Here is a 16,140-nt window from a genome sequence, read left to right as displayed (position 1 = left end):
ATGAGCTGTAAGGGAATTGCATATGTTAGTAAGAGAGAGGAAAGGACCAATAATGTGACTTGTGAATCCCAGCAGATTTTGGACTAGCAGTGAAAATAAAATGTATATGAAGCTGCAAGCCACAGGTGTTATCACTAATGAGCGAACACAATTTTTTGTGTATTTTGTATATTTATTTTGCTTTATTGGGTGTAATACATTTTGTATATTTTGTAAATTATGTAAATCACATTTCCTTGTCAACCATCCATCATGGAATCCATAAAGAATGGCACATTTACAATGAGTGATTGTTTGAGTTTTCAGAAGTAAGACTAGGCTTTAGTGGTTTTCAGTTTTTTTGTTTGTTGGTAAAACACATATCCGTATACTGCAAATAACCTCAAACATATTTCCTTGTGCATATTTCAACACATATATAATATACAATATTTAGGATGTTTATCATCCATCTCAATAATGAAAAAAAATGATTTGCATATTTCAGATGACAGTATTTTCTGATATTTCGAATGGAAGTGTCATTGTTTCAGCCTGCTCGGCTACCTTTCTGCCTCTTGGGCTCGCTAGAGGGCGCTCCAAATGTGTTTTCTGTTTCTGGCATGATCATTGGCAGGTGTGCTCTGCCCAATTTAAGCTATGCCTTCCCCTGTCTCTGGGTGTCACATTCTGCCACTACCACAAACCCAGGGAGTTGTAGGCAGGGGACTGCTTTTCTTTTAAAATGAAAAGCAATACAGGCAATTCAGTTTAGGACTAGAGCTAGGGTTTGATTATTCCCTTCATCCTTCCTGTTCTCTTTCGCCCTTTCCTCCGACAATGATGTTTAATTAAACTATCCCCCCTTTAAAAGGCCTGTTCAGGGAGCTTGCAGAATTTCAGAATTGAAGGAGCCTCACCTTTGGCGAAATTGGTCCCTGGGACTAGCCCACTGTGTTTAGACTCATACCTATCTCGCTGTGTACCTTCTTCACTGGTTTTCATTTCCCCTACTCTGCTGTGTGTTACAGTATTTCCCCCTTGGGAACTGTATTTTCCCAAGGTAAATAATGCCTTGGGCTGAATTTTAGTTTATGTGCCTTGCCTGTACTACTTCCAATTTTACCAAATCTATTACTTTATGAAATGTAGTATCAAATAAGAATAATTCTGACACGTTAACAAGTACATAAAAACATAATTTTTAACATATATTTTGCACAAAGAATACCAATAACCAATACAGAAAGATACAACAGTAATATTAATATTTTATTTGTATTAAAAAGAGAGCTAATGTGTGATTTTACTTGTGTAAACATTCTAAAAAGATATCCAAAGATCATGTTGTTTATAAGCATAATGTATTCAACTCTGACAAAACAGTCTTTATACTGGAAACACTCCCAAGCAATAATCAAGCTACAATGAATGGCTTTGCTGTTCAGAATGGTAATGAAATTTCAGAAATGTGAAGTAGTCATGGCAGAACTCCATCAGAGGCTCAAGGAAATCTTGGGAAAGGTAGTTCTGGGAACATACATTCCTACACTGCGGTTAATCTGTCCAAACTCCCATGAGCTTCCCTAATGAATATTCAAAGGGCTGTGTTGTCTAGTGAAGTAATCCCAGCATCTTTTGCCATGGCATAAAAAGGGCCTTGTCTCTTGAACAGGACACTGGGATAGTCAAACTCCACGATCTTCCCAGCATCAAGGACCATCACCCTAGAGAGGCAAAGAAAAGGGACAAATTGGGTGTTAGAACGAAATGTTCCTCTGACGAGAGACATTCTCATAATAGTTCAGTTCTCAGGGTGACTCAACCTCCTGCCTAAATGAGTCTGCACAATTTTAAAAAATTGCTGAAATTACAGCAAATGCAACCACTGCAGTTCTGCAGTTGGGAAAGGCATTTCATTTTTACAGCACTTTATTTAAGGCCACATGCATCAGCATTCTCTTCCTGGTTTTAGTTTCTAAAATTCCCACAAAATCTTCAGAAAGAGCAGTGACATAGTTTTTTTGAAAAGATCCAAACCCTGCCCCCATGTCACATGAAATCATTTTATAAACCGCTCAGAAAAATTGCAGTTGGACCCAAAAATATTAATAATTCTACCAATATCGCAATTGTTTTACTTGAATCAGTATGGAACACAAATCAAATGCTGGATGATATGTAAAGCTAAAATAAGGAAAAATATGCATGTGGCCCGGACAAAAAATACTGACAAATTATCTTTTCATAATTTTATTTCAATTCAATAAAGTATTTTGCCGTTACCGAGAGCTGTCCAGTATGGTGTGTATCCGGTGGGCGATGGTGAGGACCGTGCAGTGGGAGAACTCTTGGCGTATGGTGGTCTGGATTAGGCTGTCCATCTCCAGATCCACTGCTGCTGTGGCCTCGTCCAGAATGAGGATGCGTGACTTCCGCAGCAGAGCTCTGGCTAGGCACAGAAGCTGCCTCTGCCCCACACTACAAACCGGACCAAAGAAAAACGCACTTTTACAAATGGTAATTTGTATTTATATTGTGCTTTTATCCAAACCACTTCACAATTAAGTCCTCTCATTAAGCCATACACTCACACACCAACAGCTGCCATGCAAGGTACCAGTTAGCTCACCAGGAGCAATTGGGGGTTAGGTGTCTGCTCAGGGACACTTCAACACCGACTGCCCTTACCTCCTGAGCTAATGTCGCCCCTATATATAGTATACCTCATACACTGCCCTGACAAACACCATGAAAAGGTTTTATTGGGACGATTGCAGCATGCTTTCAATTAGGAGACTATCACAGGATTTTCTGTAAGACTTTCTGTATTTCCTGGACATAGAACTAGAATGAACAGCATACTGCCTTAGTTACGATTGCAGTGTGTTCTGTAAAGCCTAATTTCAAGGTATTTCTTTGAAGGACGCTTCAACAAAAATGGTGTTGCATGGTCAGGACACACTCCTGACTATTTGTGTTTACATTTGTGAAAACATGGTGGCACATTAAATTATGGATTCTTAAAAAAAAAGAAAAAAAAAGAGTGATAAAAGCAATTGATCAATCCATCGCATTGCAACTGTGCCCATGTGAGGGAGATGTGCATACCTGAGGTTCCCCCCTCCTTCAGTGACTTCATGGTTCAGTCCATCTTTTAACCCCCCCACAAACTCCTTCAAATGGGCCAGCTCAATTACTCTCCAAACATCTTCATCGCCAAAGTTCTCAAAGGGGTCAAGGTTCATCCTTAATGTTCCAGAGAATAGCACAGGATCCTAAAAACAGGCACAGGCCCCCAGGAGATGAATGCACTCATCATTACATTACAATTCATTTGGCTTTCAAATAGTAAATTAAATCATACAAGGCCAGAAACACTCACACATTTTCACACTCGATTCTATAACTGGAAAAAAGGAGAGCAAACTTTACAGAACCAGAAATGTGTTTAAAGTTCCGTCATTAAAGGGGTAGTTCACCCAGCAATTAAATTAGGTATCTATCCATTTACCCAGAGTTCTCTCCACCCAGCAGTTTCATTGAGATTTCATGTGTTTTCTATATATCAGCTGCAGCTCAGAACTACTTCTACCAAATTACGCCAACCGTATTCCCAGGCATCAAAATAACAGCAGCAAGATAGTAACATGGTGGTTGGTTTTATATGCAATTTGCCAATCACGATAAACACGATGAGAGAGAATTCATGGTTATATTCATTTAGTGGTATCTTGCTAGCTAGTTTGCTTTCATAAGGTGACGTTTTTGATAACGTTTTCATAAGGACATTATAGTCATGCTTTTATCTTAACTTGGCTAGCAAGCTAGCACAAATTATCATTGGATAAGCCAGCATCCTTACCTTAGCTATCGATAGTTACTATACTAAGTTAACTAGCTGGTGAATATTCAGTCCCAAGATGAACACGTATCATGATAGTTATGGTAACTAACAACAATATGTGGAAAGTGGGAGCACAATTTGTCAATCATAGCTAATTGACAGTTCTCCTTCCCCTGCCCAGACAGTTTGGGTGAACTTTTCTAGTGGGAAATTTGGTCTTATAAAAATAAGTTTTAAAATACATTTAAATTACTGAATAATAATAAAAACTATGCCCATTTGTTTTGATGTTGCCTAAAGACAACTAGCAAGTGTCACATTCAACCATCATGTGACTCCTTTAATTACTTTTTTGGGTGAATTACCCCTTTAAACTCTGATTATTCATAGGATTATTCATAGGATTGCGTAATGAATAAGTCTTTGTAAATCTGTTGTTAATATGTCGGTTACTGCAACCGCAAAAGTTGCAGTACAGCAAATATTTTTGCGTTGCGACTTTCCTTCGTGTGAAATGGTGTGTGTGTTCTCCCTGTGCATGACGTGCTTGACCATCACCTGTGGGATGATGGTCAGTTTGCTCCTCAGGTCGTGCAGCCCCAGGGTAGCAATGTCCACTCCGTCAATAAAGATCTGCCCGCCAGCTGCCTCGATGATGCGGAACAGACAGTTAGTGAGGCTCGACTTCCCAGCTCCTGTCCTCCCAACAATGCCAATCTGAAACAGACAAGTCACAGTCACTGCAAAAGAAGTGAATGCTTGTGGTCAGAACTGTGGTCACTGCTAAATTGTCCCACATTGTCACTGTGGTCTTGGTTTAGTCTGGGTTTAGGGCAAATACTAGCTTTTCAAAAATTGAATTGCCCATAAAAAACATTTTCTGGACAAGATTTGTGGATTGATTGGAAGCACACAGTTCTTTTGGGCTATGCACATTACCTTTTCTGTGCTTTCAATGTCACAGGTGATCCCATGGAGTACTAGATCCAATTCAGGCCGGTACCGCACCTGGTAGTTTTTTAGGCAGAGCTTTCCGGAATCAGGCCACCCCTTGGGGGGGCGATTGTCTGTTACCCAGGGTGCCTGCGAAGTGTCAGGTGAAACATCAGTCATGCATTGGACTCTTCTGTCAAGCTTGTGATTTATTTGATTCATGACTACCACTTTTCCATCTCCATCGATCTTACTCCTCCATCTTGTGGGAACTACCCCACACCTGCAAGCAACACACTACTCCACCACATTACATTTTAAATGGTTTCAAATCTCAGTGGATAGGCTATAGCTAATCAATTGCTCAATGAGTACTTGTATGCTGCCTGTCTGGTATTTGTGTTTCTCTGCTACTAGTCTATTATTGTAATTCTGTTTGTCCTTATTTTATTTCACCATTATCTCTTGCAGTTCGAAATTGTACTTCCCTCTAGGGTCCTTCAGCGAACTTATCCCTGGTTATGGGTATGCACTTTGTTGTACGTCGCTCTGGATAAGAGCGTCTGCCAAATGCCAATAATGTAATGTAATGTAATCTCTTCATTTAACCCTTTTCACAAATTATGAGCTTGACAGAAGTCAATTCAAGTCAATAAGTCTTCTGTGGTTGCTAGCAGACTGTAGGTCACACAAAACAATACAAATTTTGAAAACAGAGGCCCGTAGCAGTATCAGTGGAGACTCACCTCGTTCTCGATCTCAGCATACTCATTGACCCGCTCCACAGCCACAATGTTGGTCTCCAGCTCAGAGGTCATCCTCACAAGCCAGTTCAGTGTTTGGGTCACCTGGGAGCATCACAGAGAAATAAGTTCCCCCTTCTCAGACATTACACATTACATTACAAATTGGCAGTCTGATGCATTATGAAAGAGCCATCTCACATTGAGGGCATAGGAGATGGATAGCCCAACCAGGCCACTGTAAATGTATTCACGGGAGATGACTGCAAACAGAGCCGAAAAAAATACCACCAAGTTGCCCAGGAATTCCAACCGGATGGCAAGCCACCTGCAGCAAAAGAGTAGGGGAACTGAGAATAGCTAAGGACTTCAGAAATCACCTGGCAGTTCATGACAAAACCACATCCTCTACCTCTGTCATTTATGTCAGGAATAATCACATTCTTGCATTACACTTATTTAGCTGACACTTTTATCCAAAGTGATTAACAGTTGATTAAAGTCGATTAAGCAGGGGACAATCCCCCCTGGAGCAATGCGGGGTTAAGTGCCTTGCTGAAGGGCTCAATGGCTGCAGTGATCTTACTGTGGCTATACCCTTTTCTATTGCCCAAGTGGACACAGCCCCAACCTGTTTGAGGCGACCCAAGGGTAGACACTCTTGAGATTCTCGTCGATGGTGGTTTCGTTATGGCGGAGGAAGCGGTCTTGGTGCCCGTAGGCCCGGATGACGGACAGGCCTGAGATGGTCTCACTGAAGTGGGAGTAGATGGGAGAGCGAGAAACCGAGTCCAGCCTGCGTAGCTGCCGGGAAGTGGCCACATAGAATCTCTGTGGGCGGAGAGACAGAGCATGGCTTTCTGCTCATCTCACATTCAATTTTAGCCATTATGAGCTCAAAGGCAAGATTGAGGTGTTATGAATACAGGCACTGGGGCCCAGTCCAGAACTAAAATCTAAAATGTTCTGAGACCCAGTCTAAAAGGATCGACGACCTAGTCGAAAAGGATTTAAGGCCTAGTCTAAAACTATTGAAGACCCAGTCTAAAATGATTTAAGACCCAGTCAGAAAATAATTAAGATGAGCTGCAATGGCGCACGGCTAAAGTAACCAACCTTGATACAGGCATCAGTTTGCTTAAGTTGCACACAGAGGACCGGGGTTAGACCTTGTCTAAAACTATTTAAGACTCATTTTAAAACGATTTAAGGCCCAGTCTAAAACTAGTTTAGACCTAGTCTAAAACAATTTAAGACCCAGTCTGAAATCCATATTAATAAAGCTGACCAACCTGTCACTGGCTTACTGTCACACTACATCACAGATTTCAGGCTATTGCTGTGCAACCTCCTGCTGGTCTAAAGTGTAGCGTTAACGCACTGGAGGGCTCTCTCACCTGAACAAAGTAGTAGATCACCGCAAGGGGAACGATGACCGCTGTGAAAATGGGCGTGGCCAGACAGATGACAAACATAGTGAAGATCACCCCCAGCAAGCACATGAGCCAGGAGCGGAAGGACATAGGGATGGCCTCATCGACTGTAAACATGTCCTGCAGATATCACAACACTGCATGACATCACGTTTGACACCGCTGACATATTTTTCACCCTGTTTACATTAGTTATTTAGCTGATGCTCTCATACAAAGTGACTTGTGTGGGACAATCCCCCCTGGGGCGATGTGGAGTTAAGGTTCCTTGCTCAAGGGCCCAACAGCTGCACAGATATTACTGTGGCAACACCGTGGCTTGAACAACCAAACCTGAGGGCACCTTAGCCACAAGGCTAAAGGCATGTCATCTGATGACATCACAAACATGTTCTACCTCATAAACCAAAGATAATAAATCAGAGATACTAAAGTAGAAGGGCAGATGTGACATCACCTTACTAGTATAACATTGATAGCTACACCAATCACATTTTATATTGGTAACAACAAATAGAAAAGCATTGATGGTTGGTGGATACATTCTGACAGCACTTCCTAGCTCCCTGGGGGTTGTAGCTAGGAAGCAAACAGAAGGCATCCATCAATCAGTCTGCTCTGTTTCATTGGCTGCTATTTATATACCATGTGATTGATGTAGCTCTTCTATGTTTTCTACTAACAGGACATCCCAGCTGTCTTATCCTTATTACCCCTGGAAATGATCTAAACATGGGCCACCATGTTGGAACACAAACAAAGCACAAATGGGGTGGGCCTTCTACCTTGGCAAAGCGGTTGACCACCCGGCCCAAAGGTGTGGTGTCAAAGAATAACATTGGTGCACGGAGGACGTTGGACAGCAGCCGAGTGTGCATAATCCGTGAGGCTGCGATTGCTCCATCTGCCATGAACAACGTTGCAAGGAACACCAGGATACCTAGTCAGGATCACACACAGGATAAAAAGTAAATCAATCCTTAATTATGTATTGTGTCATTTAGTAACAGTTGATTGTGTAATACCATTGGATAATGTAATAACTCATTCTAAACATAAACTTATAGTATAACCAGATAATGCCATGACTTGCTGTATAAGGTAATATGCTTTCTGAATACAGTAATAGTGCGTCATTTGCTGCAATTATATTAATTATGGCTCAATAATTGAATCTTCTAACTGCAGGTTCCTCTAATTGCTTAATGGGCATATATTGAAAATTACTTTTTGTAACCTGTAACGGTGCTCAAAATAAAAATGTACTGAAGTTCTATACACCATTAGTTGTAATTTGTTGATTTCCACCTCTGTTAAAGGAGTTGGTGTATCCACCAACTTGTTAAATAAAATGTAAGCTATTTAGAGCTCTTGCACAGCTCTTTAAAGGTGTGCTAGAATGACTGCTTTGCCAAAGCAGAGATGGGGGACTTTCATCTTTAATGGCAGAAGAGATGGAGAGTTATCATACCTTGTGCCACCCCAAGGGCACCAAAGACTCCCACCCTCATGTCCCTCACAGAGGCGGGGTAAGTCTCGTTTTGGTATTTGGCCGAATCATTCGTCCAGTCACTCAGCCATAGATTCTGGCCAATGAAGGCAATATTCTGAAGGAGGTAGACTACAAAAACCAGGGTGCAGTATCCCCAGCCCATGGCCTTCAAGTACTGCACATACATGGAGAATTTCACCTGGGGGAAAATGTTCCATCAGTAAGCAGGGCAACCAAACATTTTATGACTGAAAACCCATATACATTTTGTGATTAAAATATTAATTGGTCCATTTATTATGGACAATAAATGTGCTTACTGACAGATTTGACAGACCATTCCATTGTTAGCACTCATCAGGTTCTGCACCTCTGATTTGTGTGCAGCTTACCAATGGCCCTTCCTGGATGGTTTTACATGGTAATTTATGACGGTTGGTTCAAGTTCAAACTCTCAGGATTGATAGTCTGGTGTCATGATCTGTGTTTTCTGTCTTCTGTCTCTGTTTGCCTTTTATTTCACTTTTATTTGTGCTTTCCATAGTCTGATTTCTGTTCATTCGTTCCAGTCATTAGTTTAATCTGTGTCTCACTTCCTGATTATTGTACACAACTGATTATTGTTTCCCCTTGTTATCTGTCTATTTCAACCTGTCTGTTTCATTTGTTCTTGATGTGCCAGATTTTAATGTGCTCCTGTCATTCTCTCCAGCATGTTCTCTGTCTGATCTGCTTGTGTTTTGACCCATTTTGTGTACCTCTACCCCCGCCTTTTGGATTCTCGGTTTGACCTGTTGTATTTGTTTTTGTTTGGATTCCCGGTTTTTGTTTATCTGCCCGTTTGGATTGCCTACTTCTCAAACTTTTGCCTGTGACTGCAATGCCATTTTGGATTTCCTTTGCTGTGTCTGTTAGCCCTGTTACCGAACCCTTGCCTGGACTATTGATTACGAACTGTATCTGATCTTTGCCTGTTTTACCTGCCCGTTTCTCAATAAAGACAATAACACATTTATTGGAAATTTTCTGAGTACACTACTGGTTCCGTTCATATGTTCAAATGGTAAATGGTAAATGTTCAGCCTTATAAGTATGTAAAGCCCCAGCTTATAATGAGTCATTTTTTTTCTTTTTTTCTTTTTTTTTAATTGGGCGCCGATTCTAAAAAAAATAATTTCCTCTAAATCAGTGATTCCCAAACCATGTTTCTGGAGATCCTGCAACTTAGCAGATCTCTAGCTTTTGAATGAGGTCCTGGTCCCAGAGAGCTGCAGGGTTTGCTGCCTTTTGTTGTTTCTCACCACTTAATTGATCAATTAAAGCAGTTAATTAGTCAAGTCACCTCACCTGCTTTCTTGGGTCTTGATTGGTTGTTGATACTAAGGTGAAAACAAAAACCAGCACACCCTGTGGCTCTCCAGGACCAGAAGTGAGGACCACAAGGTTAGAGTGAAACATAGAAGAGAGATCGACAGGAACAGGCTTTGGGAACCACTAACTGAGGTAAATTAGTATTCATGATCATGCCATTTCATCTACTGCCTAAAAGGTAAGTGAAATGTGGTCCCACCTTTCCAGTTTCCATGGCTTCTTTCTCTATTAAGTTCTGGCCCTTATTTGATGGAGGCACGTCTTTGAGCTTCTTCACTGAGCTGTGTTTTCTGAGCCTTAGACTGAAAAAATTACAGGAGGAGATGCTAAAAATCAGACAAACAAACTTGGCACAGTGCAGGTGTGATACAATCAGCGATTAGTTTAGTGTGTATACCTGCCCTTGTACTGGCTATGCCGGAGGCTGTTTTCTCTCTTCAGCGTTGCAGATACCACGTCCTCAGTCGAGCAATCCATCTGGGGTTCCTGGCCCTCAGGAACTAGTTCCATCTCCTCTGTGTCTGAACCTGACGTTGCATCTGAACCTGACCTCACAGATAGACATGAGCTCCATAAGCACCGGACATCAAACTTGGATAACAGCAAACAAACTGTACATTCCACAGCTTCCAAAATCTTTTTTGGCAAATGGAAGCATGTGGAAGGCTTTCTCATTGGTGGTTGGAGAGGGGCTGCCATTCCATGAATAATTCACTGTAATGGCAGGAGGAGTGGGTAAGGAGCAGGACAGTAGCATTCAGTAGCATACATTCTGCCCCAGCAGTGGCCTCACACACACAGGCCTGCTTACCTGTAACAAGTTCTCTTAGTTATGTATTCTTCTGTTATTCTGAGTCTGAGTTCATGATGCAGTACCACGGTTAGACAAACCTGGCTGGTTGGGGTCCTGTCTGCTCTCCTCCATGGCGTAGGTGCGCAGAAATTCAGAGAAAGCCCTTCCACTGGCCTTCAGGTTGTTATAGGACCCAATCTCTGACACCTTCCCATCCACCAGAACTACAATCTCGTCCACCTGCGGCAGGAAGCTGACGCCATGCGTGACCAGGATACGGGTCTGTGGAGACAAAACACCTGCTAGCAGAGATATTTCCCAGCCCTTTTTGCCCATGGTAGTTGGTGTAGCAGTGCTAGCGATAGCAGTGATCATGGTAGTAGCGGTTGTAATGCTAGTGATAGCAGTGGTCATGGTAGTAGTGGTAGCAGTGCTAGTGATAGCAGTGATCATGGTAGTAGCGGTTGTAGTGCTAGTGATAGTAGTGTTTGTGGTCGTAGTGGTTGTAGTGAGTTCCACTGACCTTGTCCTTGAGCAGCCCGTTGGGGCCCACCACTTCGTTGAACAGGTGCTTTCCAACATGGGAGTCAACAGCTGACAAGGGGTCATCCAGCAGGAAAATGTCTGCTGAGCTGTAGACCGCCCTAGCCATGCTGACCCTCTGCTTCTGCCCACCACTCAGATTTATCCCCTGCAGGACACCACATGGACAGTTATACGCTCAGCACATAAGGCTCTCTCATGATCGACAGGATTATACACACCCAACAAGGTATTCACCCATGTGATGGTCACCTTGTGCTGGCACCCAAATGGTCAGATCTTCAGAGATCGCAGCAGTCAGCCTATTTAGGATATTCCCTTTAGCCCCCTTTGCATTTTCATTTTCAAGTTAATGTACACACTGTGTAAAACTACACAGAATATAATCTATTTATTGCTGGATATTTCACTGAAGTAAACCAGTTTAAGAACCATACTCAAGAGTACAACTTCAGCAACCCAGTGTGGAACATGCATTCTGAGCCCATCCTCATCAGGTCTGACCTCCCTGACCTCTGCAGGGCCCAGGCCTTCCCCCGCTATGTTGATCCCACCTTTTCACCAATCTCTGTCTGGTCCCCTCCAGGAAGCAGCTCAAGGTCTGGCACTAGGGCACAGGCATCCAGAACTTTCTGGAAGCGGGCCTCCTCCAGCGCTGATCCAAACAGGATGTTGTCCCTCAGAGTGGCATTCTGGATCCAGGCCTGCTGGGGAACGTAGGCTATAGAGCCCTGAACAGAACAAGCAGATTCAAATACAAATTAGAAGTGACATTTTTGGCATGACAAAAAGGCATTGTCCTGCCAAAGCATTCATAAAATTCATAAAGTATTCATAATATGGAAACAACACAATAATTGAGAAAAATAAATGAAGAAAAGTTCTTATGAAACAAAATGGCAAATAGAAAAGAAACTATGATAATGAAATAATTATTTGATGTTCCCCCTGTTACTTGCTTGTACAGGTAGAACCAGAAAACAGCTACACATACATACATACAGAAGAGGGAAAGTGATGTTTCATTGCACTTATGGATGCATCTCATGAGGAGAGCAGTCATTTAATTTGACTGTGACAACTAACATATAGCAGCTATGCTCTCCATGTGGCTAATGCAGTCTCATTATTGTCAGTTATTTCATTGCCCAACAGGACTATGATCTCATTTCCTCACTCAAAGTTTATTCTCCCTATACAGAAAACACTGCAATTTCACCCCAAGAACAGCATGGGCACCTCCCTAAAAACAGCATGAACATCACCTCCCAAAAAAACAGCTGGATACTGACTGGAAGAGTGATGCATGTGACAGTACAATAATGCTGATTATGTGTGTTTTTTGTCACCATGATGTTGATGTATCCCTTGATGCTGTGCATCTCTCCTAGTATGGCTGAAATCAAGGAGGATTTCCCTGCTCCCACAGCACCCACCACTGCCACCAAACGTCCTGGCTTTATGTCCAGGGACACGCTACAACATAGGAACACGCCACACATGCATTCTGTTAAAGGAGATGAACTGACTAATCAGAAAGAGGATTTAGGATCTAATTACAAAGTCCCCTAAAATGGAGGGACCTTGTATCAAAAGGTATGTACTTCCAACATGGATCACCCAATGTGGATGTAAATGGCACATTTAACAGTCTGCACTTTGGTTTCATTTCAGACCAAATGTGCTGGAGTACAGAGCCACAACAACCAAAATTGTACCACTGTCCAAATACGTATACCTTTGTACCACCTACAATCGCACAGTTTTGACTGTAATTCAATCATAAACATATTTTTGAGAGGTGTATTGTGAAAAAAAGTACCTTGTAAAAATGAGTCTGGATGCATTCACCAAGCATTGAAAGATAAATGCCACCATGAGAATACTCACCTTTTTAAAACAGGATCTATATCCTTTTCCCAAGCAAAGGTGCCATCGCACACACTCAGGGCTGTGTCTAATGGGCCAGAAGAACTTCCATCAGCGGACATGAGAAAACTTTTACAAATATACAATGCACAGTGAGTCTTATTAGGTATTAGCCTTTTTTGCCCATCTATAGTCTAGTCCTTCTCCACTGACTTCCCTCATTAACAAGGCATTTTTTTCCCCGCAGAAAAATATGGCAGTGGTCCGTTTTTGCACCATTCTCTGCAAACCCTAGAGACTATTATACGTGAAACCCCAGGAGATATTCAAACCAATCATTCCATGGTCAAGATCCCATTTCTTCCCCATTCTGACCATTTGGTCTAAAAACAGCTGAACCTCTTGACCATGTCTGCATGCTTTTTTGCATTGAGTTGTTGCCACATGATTGGTTGATTAAATATTTGCATTAACAAGCTGGTGTACAGGTCTACCTAATAAAGTGCTCAGTGAGTATAATGTAATCTATATAATCATATCCTAATTTCTCTTTTCTATTATTCAGCTATTGAAGACTTACGTGGCTAAACAATACTGTTCAGTTTTATAATCTTTGAACTTCTTTTTTGTAGACCTGTTGCTATATAAAATGGCTGACAGCATTCTTTGTAGACCTGCTGCAGTGTAAGATGGCCGACAATGTTTGCTGTAGACTTACTGAAGCTGGAGTCATGGCACACTGTTTTGCTGTCCAGTTCCTCTGCTCCCAGGAATTTCTCCAAACGTTTTTTAGACACACTTGTCTGGAATCAAATGCATGTCTGTGAGGGACCTGTTGACCCAATGATTGGGCCTCATTTATCAAACGTGAGCCAAACGAAATCCGTTGGAAATGCATTTCCAAAATAATGTGGGATTCATCAAAGTTTTCAGATGTCAGTTTTTTCGTAGGAGCCAAACAAACTTCACAAGTGGTCTCAACTAAGCTCGTATTGTGCAGAGAAATGAAAGCCCACGGTTGTAAAGCGTGTTTTGTTATTTCTTTTTCCATTAATTTATATTTTATTAATATATAATATAATACATTTATATATATTAGAGTTCCTAAATTATTTTAATATGCCAATTTGATATTATAATTATAATTATAATCTTATAAAAACAACAGGATTTAACATTAAAATGAGTGATGTTTAATTCCGGTAATCCCGATTAATTAATGCTTAATTAATACGCCTACGAAACAACAAACTATAACGGTGAGTTCAAGTTCAAGTTACACCTGCAAACATCATGGTAGGCAATAGAAGTGGCATGACATGTGGCTAATGCACTTAATTTGTTTTGTTTTGTTGCGAGAGGACAAGTGGGTTTTTGTGAGAGGGGATGTGTAGGGATGTGTATGTCTGTTTATGGGTGTGTGTGTGTGTGTGTGTGTGTGTGTGTACAAACATCTGTGCTTTTACCTGCACCATAGAAGCAATGAGCATTGGCAACATGGCCAAGGGGAAGCGCAGGAGGTTGAAGAGAGAGATTGAGGTGAAAGCCTTCTGAGCATCCAGAACATTCTCAGGAGTCACCGACACAAACACAGCAAAGGTGGCCAGGGACACCTGCAGAATACAGCATGTCATGAAAATGTGCCTCAGGCACAACACTTTGAATAACATCTGTGCTAGTCCTAGACCATGCAGCTAAGTAGCCCAGCCAAATGTTTGGTAGGCCAGGGAGGTCTGGCAACCCAGGTAGGAACTGTACATGTATACTTAGAAGAATATAGAGCTCAGCTAAAACTATAGTCACCTTAAGAATTGTATTGTTTATGTATATTGTGTCTTGGATTGTATAAAATACTGTGCCATGAAAAAGTATTTTCCCCCTCTAATATTGCATATTTGTCACATGGAATGGTTTCAGGTCTTTAGACAAAATTAAATTAGACCAGGGTAAACTTGCGTGATAAGCTACATATATGCAGCTGGTTACTCACCAGAGCGGGCGCACAGGCAAATATAAAAGTGGACACGGAGGTGAGGTATGCAAACTTCTTCATCACTCCCAGCTCCTTCTCTCTGATCTCCTGCACCTGTGCCTCATACGGGGGCTCCCAGGCATACAGCTTAAGAGTCTGGAAGGGACGGAGGGAGGGTGAGAGAGACTTCCAAACTGACATTGCCCATTTGAGAATGTAAAATCAACTCCAACAAAAATAACATTCAACAAAATATATTAACATTTTTTGCTTGCGAGATATTTCTAAGAAACAATATAGAAAATCAACAAGCTAGGTGTGACTGAATATGACTTTGCTGTTGCCATTTTACATGAAGATTGATTAGATCTTGTCAAAAATGCTCTAAAGCAACAAAAAATCATTTTTCTGGCTTGCTTAGCTCAGCTTGCACAGCTGAGTTTTGTTGTGGCTCCATAAATTTGGTGGCTTCATTGAAATGTTTTTATATAAAATTACGATTTTCTAAATATTTTACCTTGATTCCATTCAGCATCTCGTTCATAATTTTCATGCGATTATCTTTATACTTCATGTTCTCCATCTGAAAGTCAATAAATATGTTACAACGGACATTTTAAGTAAAAAGACCTAATCATAAATTAATTTGATGTCTAGAAAATGAAAGGGAGAGAGATACAGTGCATGAAAATGTGGATACTCTTGGTGAGTGTGGATGTTATAAATCCTATGAAGAAAAGAAGCTGACCCAATCTTTACATGGTATACTGTTAGACAAAACATCTTTCTGAAAATTGTAATGCAAAAATTTAAAACATAAATTTCAACACCTTCTTTGGCAAACTGATAAAAATTTAAAAATGTATGCCCATGTGCATACCCTGTCTACAAATGGAGACAACACCAGTTAATGCACTCAAGTCAAAATGTGCTTAGGCTGCAGAGGCGCAGTTTTAGACTTGCATGCATGCACAGTATCTCAGATATGAATAGGCCCCTCATAGATAATGCTATAAGGGCCCACAGCATCACTTGCCACAGCATACAACATCAATGGAGGACAGATGGTCTCTAAATTGCTGTGAGTAATGAAGACAATTAACTTCCAAATATTCGATACAGTAGTTGTACCTCCTCCACACACCAAATATAAATTCTGTTAGCA

At 41.3% G+C, this 16,140-nt stretch overlaps 1 protein-coding gene across 1 annotated transcript in view; it reads right to left on the bottom strand.

Annotated features, from left to right (window-relative positions):
• Positions 1–1,157: 1,157 nt before the first annotated feature.
• The window catches only part of LOC133118072 (ATP-binding cassette sub-family C member 2-like), a 31,600-nt gene continuing 16,617 nt past the window's right edge, over positions 1,158–16,140 (bottom strand). The window contains exons 12-33 of the mRNA XM_061227756.1: positions 15,493–15,558; positions 14,994–15,131; positions 14,470–14,616; positions 13,722–13,806; positions 13,025–13,091; positions 12,484–12,610; positions 11,689–11,865; positions 11,115–11,282; positions 10,690–10,873; positions 10,196–10,343; positions 9,998–10,100; positions 8,407–8,626; positions 7,721–7,875; positions 6,900–7,055; positions 6,134–6,333; positions 5,704–5,830; positions 5,506–5,607; positions 4,766–4,909; positions 4,385–4,543; positions 3,091–3,257; positions 2,266–2,460; positions 1,158–1,706 (exon numbers count right to left, since the gene is read on the bottom strand). Of these exons, the coding sequence (XP_061083740.1) occupies positions 1,577–1,706; positions 2,266–2,460; positions 3,091–3,257; positions 4,385–4,543; positions 4,766–4,909; positions 5,506–5,607; positions 5,704–5,830; positions 6,134–6,333; positions 6,900–7,055; positions 7,721–7,875; positions 8,407–8,626; positions 9,998–10,100; positions 10,196–10,343; positions 10,690–10,873; positions 11,115–11,282; positions 11,689–11,865; positions 12,484–12,610; positions 13,025–13,091; positions 13,722–13,806; positions 14,470–14,616; positions 14,994–15,131; positions 15,493–15,558 (3,165 nt within the window). The 3' untranslated portion in view covers positions 1,158–1,576. The remainder of the gene's footprint in view (positions 1,707–2,265; positions 2,461–3,090; positions 3,258–4,384; positions 4,544–4,765; positions 4,910–5,505; positions 5,608–5,703; positions 5,831–6,133; positions 6,334–6,899; positions 7,056–7,720; positions 7,876–8,406; positions 8,627–9,997; positions 10,101–10,195; positions 10,344–10,689; positions 10,874–11,114; positions 11,283–11,688; positions 11,866–12,483; positions 12,611–13,024; positions 13,092–13,721; positions 13,807–14,469; positions 14,617–14,993; positions 15,132–15,492; positions 15,559–16,140) is intronic.

This window comes from Conger conger, chromosome 18 (assembly GCF_963514075.1).
Source record: "Conger conger chromosome 18, fConCon1.1, whole genome shotgun sequence".
In the NCBI taxonomy this organism is placed as follows: Eukaryota; Metazoa; Chordata; class Actinopteri; order Anguilliformes; family Congridae; genus Conger; species Conger conger.
This window is presented reverse-complemented; position numbering and strand designations above follow the sequence as displayed.